Source organism: Camelus bactrianus, chromosome 8 (assembly GCF_048773025.1).
Source record: "Camelus bactrianus isolate YW-2024 breed Bactrian camel chromosome 8, ASM4877302v1, whole genome shotgun sequence".
In the NCBI taxonomy this organism is placed as follows: Eukaryota; Metazoa; Chordata; class Mammalia; order Artiodactyla; family Camelidae; genus Camelus; species Camelus bactrianus.
In genome coordinates this window covers 10,777,748-10,795,612 of record NC_133546.1, presented here as the reverse complement: position 1 = coordinate 10,795,612, position 17,865 = coordinate 10,777,748, and the positions used below count along the sequence as shown (strand labels likewise).

At 37.3% G+C, this 17,865-nt stretch overlaps 1 protein-coding gene across 1 annotated transcript in view; it reads right to left on the bottom strand.

The window, feature by feature from the left end:
• The window catches only part of TFB1M (transcription factor B1, mitochondrial), a 57,820-nt gene that overhangs the window by 23,063 nt on the left and 16,892 nt on the right, over nt 1-17,865 (bottom strand). The window contains exons 4-5 of the mRNA XM_010965739.3: nt 17,255-17,406; nt 8,476-8,595 (exon numbers count right to left, since the gene is read on the bottom strand). Of these exons, the coding sequence (XP_010964041.2) occupies nt 8,476-8,595; nt 17,255-17,406 (272 nt within the window). The remainder of the gene's footprint in view (nt 1-8,475; nt 8,596-17,254; nt 17,407-17,865) is intronic.

Genomic DNA, 17,865 nt, shown 5'->3' with positions numbered 1-17,865 from the left:
CTTTCTGGGTCTCCTCAGAGTAAACCTGACCTGCCCTGATATGGCAGAACTATTCCAGAGCAGGAGAAAATTCTTTTACAACTAAAATTTAATCCTTGATTTACTGTTTTCCTTCATCATAATACATTCTCTCTCCTCCTTGATTAACTGCTTTCCTGGATTACAAATAAATCCTCTGCATGTAGTATTTACAACACAGTGAAAGCATATTCAGAGAATTGCTATGAATATGTTTAACTTGTCAAAAAGCAAACATCTTCAATAAAAATAATCAAAGACATAGCTAACTTTTTTACAAATAATATTTTCATAAGGCCTTAACCCCAGAGACAAGTACTTTTAATTAACTGGCCACATGTGGCTCTTATCCCTAAATCAGAGAGAGTTGATAACAACCTCTGAACACCATCAGTTACTCTCAACTAGGTAACTAAAACAAAGTTAGAAACTTTTCACTAAAAATATTCTAATATCTACCCTAAGAAACCCTTGGTAAAATTTAGGTAGCCTAAAGATTCTGTGTTATGGTAATAACCATAACTATAAAAGCCTAAAAATAAAGATGTTGGTTTCTGATATAATTGGTTCTTATACTATTCAAAATGTTATATGCACTCATATGTGCATTACAAGATGAGAGAAAGCTATTATGGTGACTGGGGTTTCTTCATTACAAATGGCCACCTGTTCTAGGACAAAAAAAAAAAATCCCTGAAAGCACCAATGTGTTAACTCTGATGGTGATCTATAAGATGGTATCTCCAGTCATCAAATTCTGTCGAGGAGCTAATAGATCTATTATTTTGAAAGAAGTCATTTACAATGTCTGAAAGCTTGAGATGCTGAAGGGAGGTAATACTGAGCTTGATTTAGATAAAGCTGATAGTTAAGTCTGTCATGGAAGTGGAAGATGGACTAAATTCCTAGAGTGACCTGAAGGCCTGGCTAACTGTGGTCGGCAACACGGCAGAGGAAGGGGAAGGTGGCAGCAGAGACCACGGCGATGTCTCAGACCACAGTTCAATGTGTACAAATAGGTCAAACCACTGGTCGGGGTCCCACTCTGAACTTACAACTTATGTCTATACCTAAACCTAAAAACCACGTAACATTTTTTTCAGGATATCTATTTATATTAGTGAATGTCAAATAACGTAAGGTAAACTTTGCAAGACTTTACACTTGACAGTTTCAGCAAGGAGGAAGAAATCTGTTCCTCACCAGCTGTGGACTCCCCGTCCCTGTCACCGCCCCTCTCTGCCCAGCCTAGGGCTTTCCATGCATCTGGGGCCCAGCACACCTTCAGTGGAGCAATAAATGAGTTTTTATAGTACACGTCCTGTAGTAACTCATCCGGTAGTGGTTTTGCTAAACTAGATACTGGCTTACCGATTTGTATTTTTGGCAGAGAAACTTTGTTTCTGTAATTAGCACTTACTCTTCTGTGATTAGAATAGTCAGAGCCTAGTTTAATATCCAACTATTTTTCCACAGATGACTGATCACAAGTAACACTGTCAAAACAAAGTCTCTCAAAAGAGTGGGGAAAAAACAATAATGTTTAGATTTTGAAAGTGATGTCAGCATCTTGGCAGCCTGAGTCATTTCTTTTTTCTCTCCCTTTTTATTTACAACTAACTGATCATTCATGACCAAACAAAAGTGCCTCTGCCCATTACAGGGGACCAACCAAGAGATTTCTACCCACCTGTGCTTCAGAAGTAGGCACAGGACTTGGAGGGGGCGGCAGATCCCAGGAAGGCAGTGCGCCTGCCCTACCCCTGAATGCCCTGAGGAGTGGGTGTGGGGAAGTGAAGCTGGAGCCTGGAACCCTGGGGGACACGCAGGGAGACAGAACTCCAGGCCGATGGGAGAAGCAGGCCTGCGGCTGGAGCCGCACGGGGACGGGCTTGGAGGTGGGAAGGAGGAACTGGAGGAGTCAGTCCCCCCTCGCTCCCTAGAGCAACAAGGCCACGGGGCTCTCACCAGTGACAGTGGCGCACACTCCGCACAGAGGAAGTGAAAGAGAAAGGGGTCGGCCAGAGGCCTCCTGGCTGTGCAACCAAGGGCACCCCCTGCTCTCCAGCAGCATCGGGATTTCTGAGGGACCACCATGGCTGGAGGGATGGAGAGGAAAGGGAAAGAGGCGGACAAGAATAACAAAGGGTACTAACGGTACTGTTCCCTGCTGTCTGGGGATTTCAGCAGGTCTGCCCATGGACCTCTGCGAGTACCTCCACTAGCCGACTGTCCCCACTGGGCTGTGGGTGCTCAAAGCCTCAGGTGCTAAGCCCAAACCTCCCTCCAATCAGCCACTACCTTTTTTTTTTTAACAGAACTATCTTTTTTTTTTAAATGCTCCCTCCAGTGTGCAGCCCCAAAATCAGAGCCAGTAAAGAGAAACCAAAAAAACTTGAGCTATAGCGCCACCTTCTGGAAAACAAAAGGGTTTCATTTGCCAGTATGTTCAACTTGAACAACTAAATGACCTATTTCAAATGCATGGGAGGGGCACATTTCATCAAACACTGAAAAATCAGGGTAGTATGGTATCACAAAAAGAAAATGATAATTCTCCAGTAACCAAGCTCAAAGACACAGAATACTGCAATCTAACTTGATAAAAAATTCAAAAGAGCTGTTATGAAAAAATTCAAGCTACAAGTAAACTCAGAAAGGCAATTTGATGAACTCAAGAATAAAATGAATGAACAGAGGGCATTCTTTACTAAAGAGATTGAAATTTTAAAGAAGAATCAAATTCTGGAGCTGAAGAATTCAGCAAATGGGATGAAGAGTGTATTAGAGAGCTTAGGAAACAGGGCAGATCAGATAGAAGGAAGAATTAGCAGCTTGGAAGACAGGTATTTAGAAATGACTCAGGAGTGAGAACGAAGAGTTTTAAAAAGGGAAGAAATCCTAGGAGAGCTATCAAATATGGTAAGAAAAATACAAGAATAATTGGGCTAAAGGGGAAGAGAGCAGAGACTTTATTTAGAGAAATAATTGTTGAGAACTTCTCAGACCTGGGGAAGGAATTGGGCATAAGTGTCCAAGAAGCTAACAGAATACCCTGGTATCTCAATGCACAAAGACCTCATCCAAAATACATTATGATGAAACTATCAAAAAGCAATGAGAGAAAGAATTCTAAAGTCAGCCAGGAGGGAAAAAAAAGTAACCTACAAAGGAACCTCCCCTAGGCTATCAGATTTCTCAGCAGAAACACTACAGGTCAGGAGAGTGGAATAACATATTCAAAGTGTTGAAAGATAAAAACAGCCAGCTACAAACACTTTGTCTGGCAAAGTTATCATTCAAGTATGATGGAGAAATAAATGCTTTTCTAGACAAAAATGAGGGAGTTCACCACCACTAGACCTGCCTTGCAAGAAATGCTGAAAGGAATTCTTCAAGCTGAAATAAAAAAGACACTAATTAGTGACATAAAAGCAAATGGAAGTACATAATGCTCTAGCAAAGGTAAAAAGAAAAAGTCAGAATTAGAAAACTTTATATTACAATGGTATGTTAACCCCTTATTTATAGCAAAAAAGGTTTAAGGAGAAATAGCATTAAAAATAACTATAGCTATTATAATTTCTCAGCGAATTCATAGCATACAAAAGATAAACACTGTGATATCAAAGATATAAAACAGGAGGAGTGGAAGGGTGGAAACTTTATAGGCAAATAAAGATAAGGTGCTATCAGCATAAAAAGAACTATTTTCCTTCTGAGATGTTTTATGAAAGCCACATGGTAACCACAAGCCAAACTCTGCAGTAGAGTCATGAAAGACAAAAAAGGGAAGACTGAGCAAATGAGCATGGAAATCCACAACATTAGAAAGGTAAAGAGAAACAAAGGGGAGAAACAATGGTGATACAAAACAAGCAGAAGGCAAATGCAAAGGTGGCGGTAGTCAATCCTTCAATGTCAACAATCACTCTAAATATGAATGGGCTGAATTCACCAATCAAAAGCGACTGGAAGAATAAAAAACAAAACCCAACAATATGCTGTCCTCAGGAAGCTCATTTCAGCTTTAAGGACACACGTAAGATCTAAGTGAAGGAATGGAAGAAGCTATTCTATGCAAGCGGAAGCCAAAAGAAAGCAGGTATAGCCATACTTGTATCAGACAGAATTGACTTAAAGACAAAAAACAGTAACGAGAGACAATAAACGTCACTATATAATGATAAAAGTGTCAATACAGCTTGAAGATATAACATATATATATATATATGTATATGTATATGCATATATATATACACCCAACATTGGAGCAATGAAATATATTAAGCAAATACTAACACATCCAAAGGGAGAAATAGACAACAATGTAATAATAGTAAGGGACTTCAATATGCCACTGTCAGCAATGGATAGATCATCCAGACAAAAATTCAGCAAGGAAATGTTGGAATTAAACCATACTCTAGAACAAATGGACTTCACATACATACACAGGACATTCCTTACAAAAGCAGCAGAATATGCATTCTTCTCGAGTGCACATGGAACATTTTCTCATATAGATCATATGACAGGGCTCAAAAGAAAATCTCAGAAAATCAAAGATTGATACCAAACCAAAGGGAGAAATGGTAGAAATAAACACGAGAAAAGCTGGAAAATCTAAAAATATGTGGAAACTAAACAACACACTTCTGAACAACCAATGGGTCAAAGAAGAAATCAAAAGGGAAATAAATCATCTTAAATGACAAATGAAAATGGAAATACAACATGTTAAAACCTATGGAATACAGCAGAAGTAGTTCTGAGAACAAAGTTTATAGCAACAAATGCATATATTGAGAAATTAGATCTCAAACAAACAACCTAACCTTATACCTCAAGGAATTAGAAAAAGAATAGAGTTAGCAGAAGAAGGAAAATAATAAAGATTAGAGTGGAAATAAATGAAATGGAGACCAGAAAAACAAGAGAAAGAATCAACAGAACTGAAAGCTGGTTCTCTGAAAACATAAACAAAATTGACAAATCTTTAGCCAGACTAAGAAAAAAAGACTCAAATAAAAATAATCAGAAATGAAAAAGGAGACATTACAACTGAGACTACAGAGATACATAGGACCATGAGAGACTATTGTGAATAATTATATGCCAACAAATTTGATAACCAAGAAGAGTACATTTCTACACACACACAAACTACCAAGACTGCATCAGGAAGAAGTAAAAAATCTGAACAGACCAATAGCGAACAAAGATGTTGCAGCAAGTAATCAAAAATCTCCCAACACAGCAAACCCTGGGACCAGACAGTTTCACTAGAAAATTCTATCAAACACTCAAAGAAGAATTAACAGCAATCCTTTCCAAATTCCTTCCAAAAACTGAGGAGGAGGGAATACTACCAAATTAATTCTATGAGGTCAGTATTACACTGAAAACCAAAGCCAGATAAGGATATAAGAAGGAAACTATAGACCAATATCCCTAATGAATATAGATGCAAAAATTCTCAACAAAATATTAGCAAGCCAAATTCAACAACACATAAAAAGCTGTAAAAATTATATACCATGGTGTGAACATTATACAGCATGACCAAGCGGGATTTATCCCTGGGATGTAAGGATGGTTCAACATATGCAAATCAATCAACTTAATACATCACATTAATAAAATGAAAGCTAAATATCACATGGTCATCTCGTAAGATGCAGAGAAAGCATGCGACAAAATACAACATCCCTTTCATGATAAAAACATTCAGTAGATTGGGCACAGAAGGAACATAGTTCCACATAATAAAGACCATATATGACAAACTCACAGCTAACATTATCCTCAAATGGAAAAAAAACAAAGCTTTTCCTCTAAGATCACAAACAAGACAAGGATGCCCACTATCACCACTCTTGTTTAATAGAGTACTGGAAGTCCTAGCTAGAGTCATCAGGCAAGACACACACACACAAAAGGCATCCAAATTGGGAAAGGAGTAAAACTGTCACTACTTGCAGATGATATGATTCTGTATATAGAAAATCCCAAAGGATCAACCAAAAAAACTGTTGTAAGTAATCAACAATTTTAGTAAAGTTGGAGAATACAAAATCAGCAAACAGAAATCAACTGCATTTTTATACACTTAGAATGAAACATTCGAAAAAGAAAAAAAAAATTATCCATTTACAATAGCATCAAAAACAATAAAATACTTAGGCATAAACTTGACTAAGGAGGTGAAAGATCTGTACAGTGAAACTACAAGACTTTTCTGAAAAGAAACTGAAGAAGACACCAAGGGAAAAATATCCTGTGTTCACGGAATTGAAGAATTAATATTGTTACAATGTCTGTACTACCCAAAGCCAGCTATAGATTCAGTGCAATCCTCATCAAAATACCAATGGCATTCTTCAAAGAAATAGAAAAAAGAATTCAAAAATTTGTATGGACCACAAAAATCCCTGAACAGCCAAAACAGTTCTGAGGAAAAAGAACAAAGCTACAGGTATCACACTTCCTGATTTCAAACTACACCACAAAGCTACAGTAATAAAAGCAGCATGTTACCGGCACAAAAACAGACACATGGACCAATGGAACAGGATAGAGAGCCCAGAATTAAACCCTTACTTATATGGTCAACTAACATTTGACAAGGGAGCCAAGAGTACTTAACGGGGAAAGGACAGTTTTTTCAATAAATGGTGCTGGGAAAACTGGATAAACACATGCAGAGCAATACAAGTGGACCCTTCTTACACCACCCAGAAAAATTAATTGGAAATAGATTAAACACTTACACATGACAGCTGATACTATACAACTCTTAGAAAAGAAAAGTAGGGAATAAACTCTTCAACGTTGGTCCTGGCAATGATTTTTTGAACGTGACAACACAAGCACAAAGGACAAAAGCAAAAATCAACAAATGGGGCTACAAACCTAAAACTACTTCACAGCAAAAGTAACAACTTACAAAGTGAAAAGACAACTTACAGAATGAGAGCAAATTTTTACAAATTATACATTAGATAAGAAAAATACTTGAAGTACACAAAGAACTCATACTACTCAATAATGACAAAAACAAAAAAACCCCACATAAAACCCCCAAATAATCCGATTAAAAAATGGACATGAAAACTAAAAAGACATTTTTCCAAAGATGACATCGAAATGGCCAAAAGGTACCTGACAAAATGCTCAACATCAGCCATCATCAGGAAAAAGGTAATGAGAAACAACGAGATGCCACCTCACACCTATTGCAGTGGTCACCATCAAGAAGACCTAAGTGCTGGTGAGGACGGGGAGAAAAGGAACTCTTGCGCACTGTTGGTGGGACTGTAAAATTGGTGTAGCCACTGTGGAAAGCGGTATGGAGCTTCCTCAAAAAATTAAAAATTAGGTCTATCATGTGATCCAGCAATTCGACTTCTTGGTATTTGTCTGAAGAAAATTAAACACTAACTCAAAAAGATACATGCACGTCCACGTTCACTGCAGCATTATTTACAATAGCCAGATATGGAAACCACCTAAATGTCCATTGATAGATAAATGTGGGTAAAGAAAATGTGGGACATACACACAATGGAATGTTACTCAGCCATGAGAAAGGAGGACACCCTGACGTTGTGACAACATGGACAGACCTTGAGCACATTATGCTAAGTGAGATAACTGAGACAGAGGAAGACAGGTACTATATGGTATCATCTGTATGTGGAATTTTAAAAAGTAAGACTTGTAAAATGGTGGTTACCAGAGGATAGGGAGACAGGATGGAAGCTGTTTAAAAAGCACAAACTTACAATGGGTAGTAAATGAACCCAAGATATAATGCACTGTACAGGGAACATAGACAATAATATTGTATTATAATCATCAAATTTGTAAAAGACTATAACTAAATTATTTCAACTACTAAAAAGAAATAATAATTATGTAATATGATAGAGGTGCTAATTATTGCTACAAGGGCAATTATATTACAATATATAAATGTATCAAATATACAAGTTGTTCACCTTAAATTTATACAATGTTATATATGTCAAATATATTTCAATAAAAATAAATAAATAATGTTCGATGTAACTTTAGTTAGAAGTCTCTGTCAGAAATCACAAAAAAATATTGATTTCTTTTCTTGAGGACTGGCTGACCACACAACTTTTCTTCTACACTGGGATACTTTTAAGGGTAAAGGGGATAATAATAATAATGGTAATAACACCACCACAAGGGCAACATGGATAAGCAAAGGCATTTGGTCATTCTATTTCAGGGGAAGAAAAATTAGAATAAGAACTAACTATTCATATTCTGATTTTTATGGTTCTTATTTAGGAGAGGAAGAAAAAGTTATGTACAGTTTGGATATAAATAAAGATCAAATTCCTCTGATACATCCTTTCAGGAGCAAAGATTACATTTAAAATCCTAATTTTGGTGTACTAAAACAAATAAACAGAAACTCACCTCTGGTTTGGGGATAAAAGCCCGACCTGGGATTGTCAAGATGTGTTGAACGTCACAGAGGTACTGGGCCATAATGGAAAGGCGACTTCGCTGTTTGCTTCCTGTAGTGGCTGTAAGTCTCTGCAGGACAAAAAGGAATTTTAGCAAATACTTAAATCGGTCTCATCAAACCAAATGGCACCAACACTCCATGATCTACGAACACCAGGATTTTCTGATGAACATTTAAAAAGCATATCCTATCTGACATGATACACAGCCAACAGGGGAAACACTTCCCTCCAATACCACCTCAGGTACATTTAACAAGTGTGAACTGTATCATATACAATGCACTCAAAAAAAAATCAAACAAGAAAATTTCCCTACCACTGGCTGTTGGGATTTTCAAACCACTGTTAAATTATGTAGAAGATACTGTATAAAACAAGTAATCAACAAATATTTGGTAAGTGAAGAAATTAACAAGAATAGTGAAGAACTGAAGATGCTTCCGTAATTTTATGAACCACCTCAATATCTTAATGAACAGTTTTAATGATGTGCTTTTCTTTATTTAAGTGTAATAAAATCTTAAATATTTAGAACTCTTGGAGAACTGGCTGTTTTTGACAACTGATTTTTACAAAAAAAACCCAAAAAACAAAAAACTAGGATTTTTTTTTAAGCACACAAACATTTTTATTTTAAAGTTAGGTATATTCAAATTAACTTATAAATACAATTTCAATCAATACCCCAAAAAGATTTTTTACAAGAATTTTAAATTAAATTTCATATACATTTTATATGAAAAAGCAAAGGACCCAGAGTAGCCAGGACACTCCTGAAAAACATCAACAGTTTGGGGGGGGGGGTGCTGGGTGGAGATGAGGTGGGGGTGATTCACCTTGCCAGGTGCCAAAATTAAGGCAGTATGGTACTGTTACATACACAAATAGACCAATGGAACAAAAACCTCAAACTCAAGCACGTGTGAAATGTGACATATACCTGAAATGTGACAGATGTGATGTAGCAACTGCTAATGGGAAAAAAAATGGATCAGTGATATTGGTATAAGCAGGCATTTACAAGGAGGAAAATGCAGGTACCCGTCGTGACCATAGCCAGAAACACATTCCAAGTGAATCAACAGTAAGTGAAAAGTAAAACTTTTAAATTTTTATAAGTAAATATCTATGTTTCCCCACAGGAGGGAAGAATTTCTTAATAATGCAAGAGCAAAAGCCATAAAAGAAAAGATTGATATATTTTGTTCTATTTAAATTAAGAGCTACTTTATAATAAAAACACTATAAAGATAAGTCACAGACTGAGAGAAAGTATTTGAAACTTAAATCTGACAAAGGATTAGTGTTCAGAATATAGAAGGAACTCCTACAGATCAATAATCAAAAGACAAACAGAAAATACGATGAGAAATATGGTGAGAGCACCCCAAATGAACCATAACCATAAACTATGCTCAACTAAATTACCAATTAGGGACATGCAAATTAAAACCATATGAGATACAACTTCATATTCATGAAATGAACAAAATTTTAACAACAGAAAAAGAACCTGACAGAACCTAGTATCGGTGAATACACAGAGCAACAGGAACTCTCATACCCTACCTGTGAGAGGGGACTTTGGTACAGGCACTTTGGACCACAATCTGGCAATACATACAGAAAAGCTAAAGTTGAGTAAACGCTTATGATCCTTTAAGCCTACCTTTGTGACTACATCCCAGAGAGAGATTTCTATACTTCACAAGGAGGTATGTATAAGAATACTCACTGCAACATTGTATGTAGTATCCAAAAACAGTGGAGAAACATAAAGGCCCATCAATAAGTGGATGAATAATTAAACAGTTTTGACAATGGAATACTAAATAATGAATAACAAGAGTTACCAACATAAATCCCAATAATTAAGTGGCAGAAAATCCGTTACAGTATGACTCCATTTATATAAAACCTTCAAAAGATCATTTATTTCTTACTGTTTACGCTGTATGTGTATCTATTTATGTATCTACATCTGCAAAGCAAGCAAAACATGCTTATGGGAATAATGAATATCGATTCTAAGACAGTTCAATTCATAGGAGGGAAAGAAAGAGGATAGAAGACGGCTCCAAACATACTTATAGTATTTCTTAAGAAGATATGAAAAAATACGGCAATAAGATTGAACAAAGCTGAATGGTGGATAAAAGAAATTAGGCATACTTGTTTTTCTAAAATGTATCCTGCTTATCTGTGTTCTTAGGGCTCACTGGACCTTCTAAACCTCTTTGGAATGATACAGAGTCAACATGACAAATACCGATGATGGCTCGAATAATCCTGGGCTAGGTAAGCCAGCGGTGTGCCTTACCACCCAACAGCCAGAGACAGAGCGCTTTGTGAGCTACACTTACTGTGCTGGGTGTTCTCTTTTCTGCTTCACTGTCATGTGTCAGCCTCTAATAGTCCCTTTTACTTTGCTGCTTCTAACCAGCTGTGAGCATGAAAACCACGTAATGTGGCTTGTAAAAGCTTTGCCTTAAGATTTAAAAACAGGTTTTAATCTGGGATGCTGAGAAAATTTCCTGTGGGCATCTATTTTGTTACTCAGAAGCCATCCCTCATCTCATCCCTTTTTATTTTAAATCACCTGGCTGTTGTCTGTGTTTGGACAGTTGCAATTATGGGGAAGTTGAGTTCAAGACAAGTGATGAGTTGCTACAGTATATATGACAAAATAAGTTCTTCCTTACTAAAATGTAAAACCTAGAACTGTAAATATCAAAAACAAAGACAAATAATGGAAGTATAGATTTGAGCTCAAGAATAAGCTTATATGAAAACGAATATATGTATATACATGATTGGAACATTGTGCTGTACGCCAGGAATTGACACATTGTAACTGACTGTATGTCAATAAAACAAGAATAAGATTATGGATGAAATGATCAAAAATATTTCTAGTTCTTCATAAACAAAAAAAGGAGCTTAATTTTACCACTGGCATTAAGATTCAAATTTTTAAAATGCACTGTATAAACTGGCATAATTCAAAGCAGTTGTGCAAAAGCTCAAATCTAGCATGAACATACTCCACAAAATGAAAACGTAAACCAAAAGAAATGCTCAGATTTAAAAAATTATTTTATCCTGGATTTTCTTCTAGTGTTTTACTTTTACATCTGAAAGGTGTGTTCCCATTGATGAAATGAAGGCAACTTAAAAATCACTTTAACCAAAGAGCAAACCAGGGAGGAGTGGAGGGTGGAGGGTAAGCTAGTTTGAAATGAAGACACATTTAAGTATATTTCACTTAGAGTGCCATGTATCCAGTTCTGCCTGGTGAAGGGGTGTCCTGAACCCATTAATGTAACCCATCCAATCCTTGCAGCGAATACACACAGGCTGTGAAGATGAAAATACGTGAATCATATCTTATAACTTAGAAGAAAGCAGTACACATACCTGTCCCTAACATACTGAGGAAAAATTCAAATCACAGACCAGAAAGCTCTGCAAAAGACTTCATTAAAAGCTAGCATGAGAGTTAAATGGTTACTCAACCATTCAAACATGAATTGATACTTCTTTGATAGATATCTTACAGGTAAAGCTATTAAAATTCAAACTCTACTACAAGATAGATGATTTTAAAAGCAAAAAGCCAGGGAACCAAACCAGGAAATTTTTCAGTAAAAGGAAACCTCTAACTCTTGAGCTTTTTAAAGACATTCTGATCGAGTGTAAGAAAACAAAGGTCAAAGAATTCGCCAGGACAGTGTTATTTTTTTCCCTTATTCATCTAAAATAATTTTAAGTAGAAAAATTAGGCTTATACTTGAGAAGCTCCAGAGCCAAACATCAGGAACAATGAGATCTAAATAATTAATGGAGATGTGACTGCCTCCCTGCCAGGGTCCCCTGGAGATGGCAGGAGATGAAGAGGCTGATGCTGGACCCAGAAAGAAAAGACCAGAGGGCCAGTCACACGAAGAACCTGAACATCATGACTTTAGCAGAAAATGCAGGACCTGCGTTCAAGTTCAGCTTCCCCTGTGACCAGCTCCACGACCTATGGAAGACATCAAAGCACTCTGAGCCTCAGTTTCATCATCTATAAAATGAGGTCAGGTGAGGTTTGTTAAGGTCTCATTTATTGCTACACAGTCTGGTTCTGTTTTATGAGCTGTAACTTTAAACTGTCGATATGCCCCTTAATGTGTTATGAGCTGAATTCTTACATTTATACCCTGTCTTCTCAGGGAGGAAGGAATAAGAGGACCATGCTCATTTATTTCTGTTCTGTAATTCACAAAGCTGAGCAAAGCAAATGTTTAAAATTGCTTTCTGCGGCTAAAATACAAAATTACAATTATGACAGTGTCAAGAACAGAGTATGTAAGAAAATGCTGTATATTCTTCTACTGAAACTTTCACTCGTAAAATGTGAAAATCAGAGGACCAGTGTTATCCACACTTTTAAAGCATTCTGTAAACTATAGACTCAATATATAACTCTCCTCAATATTTATACTAAAATTTAACTAAAATCAACTTTTTGTTGAAGAAAAATAATTACACATGGTGAAGAGAAAGCAACACTATTATTAACAACCACATTCGACACTGACTCACTGAAAATGTTACCCACCTCTTCAGCTTCTGTTCTTTTGCTCTTTCCCCCCAAAGAATTAGAGTACACAGTATTTTGCATCTCTATTGTGTTATTGAAAAATAGAAATACCGTAATAACCATGTCAGCTGAGGAAAAAAAATCCAAGGATAAATTCAAAAGTTGAGAAAACTAACAAAGAGAACTATTAGCAAGACCTCAATTCAAACCAACAGAGGAGAATTAACAGATTCGGGGAAGGAAATGACTAGGACCTTGGGAGTGAGGATGTCATCTGAGAGTCTATAACAAACACAAAAGGGTCTTACATTTTTGTGATGGATTTTATGGACAAACACTCTAAAACAAAGTTTCTCAACTTTGGCACAGTTATTGACATTTGTGGCTGGTTAATGCTGAGTAATTCTCTGTTGTGGGGGCCCGTCCTTGACCGTCCTGTGCACTGAAGGACATTTACCAGCATCCCTAACCTCTATCCACTAGATGCCAGAAGCACCCCTGAGTTGTGACAACCAAAAATGTCCCTGAGTGGTGGGTGGGGCAAAATCGGCTCCTTTGAAAACCGTAACTCTGAAAGGGAACATGGGTAAAGAGAGAGGGATGGATCTAAGAAATAAAACTCTGATGATACATTCGTAAATTATTGGAGAGGAAGATATCTAAAGGGTTGAACTAGTGTAGTTATACAGTCTATTCTCAAAGGGAACGCTGCTATAAAGGTGGCTTTTTGTTTGTTTTTACAGCAACAACTATGAAGCTGACTAAAAGCTACGGAACAACAGTTTTCATCAACCGGACAACAGGCAGTGTGGGGCTGTGGTCACAGACAGAAGGCAAAGAAGGGAAGCCTTACGACTGCACAGCTGACAGCCTGGAGGCCATTCTCAGGCTGCGGCACAGGGAGGAGGAACACAAACAGAGGCCAAGGGGTCTCCTGGACTTGAAGAGACAGAGGATGAAGTTCTGGGCGCTGGAAATAGCCAGGATTTGCAGGGCAGACTACTGGAGATGTGGGGACACAGTGGGGAGAGGTGGCAGGGAGGGGAGGTGGATAGAGGAAGGAGCCAGGGCTCCTGAGATGTGCTCCTTTAAGTCTCTGGCTGAGTGCTGATCTCCAAGGGTATGAGGTTAACTCCTCAAGGCTTGGAAGGCTGGGAGACAGAAGAAAGTACCACTGGAAAGCTATAGGGCAAACGAAGCTCACACAGGGCTGGAAATAGTTCGCACCCCCAACAACTGAAGTCGAGAGCCTTTTAAATACTCAGGGAGCTGGATGGAGTCCTTAGGAACATCATGACTCAGTAGTACGACTTAGCTCCAGATTAAAGGCTGCACTGGACCCATCATCACAAAGCTCAAAAACAAATCTCAAACCAAACTGCAAATAACTTATCTATGTGCCAGAACAAAACCCACCACTCAACCCAATACAACAAAAGCTGGCCCTCAACCACACTGAAAAAGACAGAAACAGAAACCTCACAGTACCCAGCATTTTGTCAAAAATTACCAGGCTTGCAAAGCAGCAGGAAAATGGGACCCAAAGCAAAGGAGTGGGGGAGGAAATCAACTGGTAAAACAGTTGATTTCAGATGTAATGAAATCAGTAGGTAGAGATCTTAAAACAGCTATTACAAATATTATACATATTCATAAAGATGCCAAGGAAAGCATGAACACAAGGAGAGAAAGGGAAGATATAATAAGATGCAAATGGAACTTTTAGAGATAAAAATATAATACCTAAAATGAAAAATAGAGTAAAATAAATAAAGGATTAGAAACTGCAGAAAATTTGTGGTAAATTTGAAGGCAGTTACTGGAATTGTTTTATAAACAGTGAATTACTAAATTTTTTTCATAAGAGTTAACCAAATATCCATGCACTTGCTCAAGAATTCTTTTTTGTCTGCTGATTTATGGTCTGATTGTTAATATGTAAACACCAAGTTCTGGTCTCGTTCTGGGTCTTCTAATCTAGCCACTGATCTATCTTGTGCCAGCTCATAGTGCTTTGATTATTAGAGCTCCACTGTACATTTAAACATATGATAGGCAAGTCTTCTCTCATATCTCTTCTTTTTCAAAATTTCTTATCCATTTTTGCAGGTCTATTCCTCAAGATAATACCTGGAACTGCACAACATTTTAAGGTTATTGAAAACCTTAATTTGGAAAAAATAAGCATCTTTACAAAAATAATTTTTCCTTCTAGGGCTATAATATTTCTCTTGATTTATCTCAGTAATCTTTTGAGACTCTCAGCCAAGTTTCATGGTTATTTTTACACAGGTCTCTTTTTTCCCTTAGGCTTCCAAAATAAACAATTGTGTATCTCCAAATAATATTTTTTAAATTTCTCTTTCTAATAATGCTTTTATTTACTTCAATCCCTAGTGTGTATAATTTTCTATTTATTTATCACTATTCAATCCTAAACTCTCCCCAGCTTGTAGAAGTCTTCTCTCAGTATACACAAACATGATAGGTATTTTATCAAATTATTCATCTGCTCTGATGCAAATTAAATGTTCTTCCCGAAGATTCCCTCCTCTGTCTCCTGAATTGGGCCTTCTGTTTCCTCGATTTCACATTTTTCTTGTGTCTAACCAGACCAGTGCTTATACTGGCCCCTGTCACGATGTCAGAGGTGTTGTTAGAGGTCAGTGAAGGGCAGACTTCTCAATAAATGGTGCTAGTTTGATTGGAAGCATATGTTAAAAATAGTAAAATTGACTTCTACTTCAACCACACACGAAAATCAATCTCAAGTGGATTATAGATATAAATGTAAAAAGTAAAATAATGCTTCTAGAAGATAACACAGAAGAATATCTTCATGATCTCAGGATATAAAAGAAGTTCTTCAACAAGACATGAAAAGCACTAACCATAAATTTAAAACTAGAAACATCTGCTCTTCAAAGGACACTATAAGGCAATAGTGGAAGAAGTCTGTGACACATTTAACTAATAATAATAGCTAGTATGAAGAATATGTAAGAACTGCTCCAAATCCATGAGGAAAGAACAGGCAACCCAACAGAAATATGGGCAAAAGCAAGCACTTGACAAAGAAAAATAAAGGCCAATAAACACGTAAAATGATGCTCAGTTTCATTAAAATCAGCAAAAGACAAAATTAACGCACCATCCTTTTCAGATGAACAAAAACGTACAAGTCTAGCAATAACAAGCACTGGCAAGGCTATGGAGCAAAACGAATGCACACACACTGGTGGTGGGAATCCAAACATGCACAATGACTTCAGAGGAACAGTTTAGTGTTACCCAGCCAGGGGGACGACTTGCAGACCTTACGATCCAGCACTGCCACCTTCAGGTGTGTACCCTAGAGAAGTCCTGGGCGCCAGCTGACGTAAATGTAAGAATGTTCGTGACTGTTTTGTTTGTAATAACGAAACGCTGAAACTCATTCAGGGTCCCCAAACAGGGAAGTGGACAGATAAATCCATAGTCAAAGAGCGGGCAGTAAAAAGCTGTACAAATAAACTACAGCTATGAGCAACATGAGCGAATAAAAAGAATACATCTTGTATGAACCCATTTGTACAAAGTTCAAAAACGGACAAAACTATAGTATATTAGTTATACAGATAAGAATATGTAATAAACCACTCGGAATAATAAACTGCAAACTCATAGTATAGATTATCTTGGTAGCTGGTGGGACAGGAGATGCAATCAGAATGAGGCACACAAGAGGGCATCAAAGATGCTGGTAATTTAATCACTAACTTGACTTGGGTGGTAGGGATTCAGGGCTTCATTTTATTAAGCCATCCATATACAAAGTCATGCATAGACATTATATGCTCTTCCGTATTTATATGTCATAATAAAATTCAAAAAGAAAACAAACACTTGTGGTCTGCAGACCCCTCCTTAAACCCCTGCCTTTCAAAAACTGCTCTCGCCTGCCCTGCAGGTGTATTTTCTAGATAGGCTAACTCCAGCCCCGGGAATGGCCAGCAGGAACAGCTAAGTCAAAGCCTGTATACTGAATAGTGAGACACCCAACCCTTTCCCTTTCCCAGCTCCAAGCTGATTATCACATTCTTTTTGTTTTGTTTGGGAATTTGATCGTGTGTTAAGATAGCCAGAAAAAGTTAAGGCTTACCTCTGCCACTTCCTTTTGAAAAGTCAACGTCATCTGGGTTCTGCCGTAAGCAAAAGGTCCATTTCTATGAGAAACATTTTCCAGCCACTTGATAATCAGTGGAGTTGATACATTAAAAGGCAGGTTTCCAATAATGTATACATTTGGAGGATCTGGTTGGCATAAGAAAAAACAACTTGGAATGATTTCATCTATATATTCTGAATACAATTTAAGAGTAAAATCAAATTGGATGTTAACAGTATCAAATAAAACTATATGAAAAGATATGGCTATTTTTCAGTCCACTTATTCCTCAGTAGCAATGTTTTCTCACAATCAGCTTCGAATTATGAAGGAAAAAAATCCTACCTAATTAGTATTCAGTCAGTTCAAGTCCTCCGGTTTTGGCTGAGGAAAAATACGAAAAAGAATTGGTTTGAGGGAAAGGATAATTGGTTTTGGACATGATGAGGTCAAAGCTCCTATGGGGCACCGAGATGAAGCTGTCAGATGCCCAGGGAGGGGATACAGGTCGGAAAAGAAGATCTAAACGTGTGCAATATAGACGTGGAAAGTGAGACCACAGGAGGGGAGTGATCCAGGCAAACTGGCTGCACGGAAGATGCCCT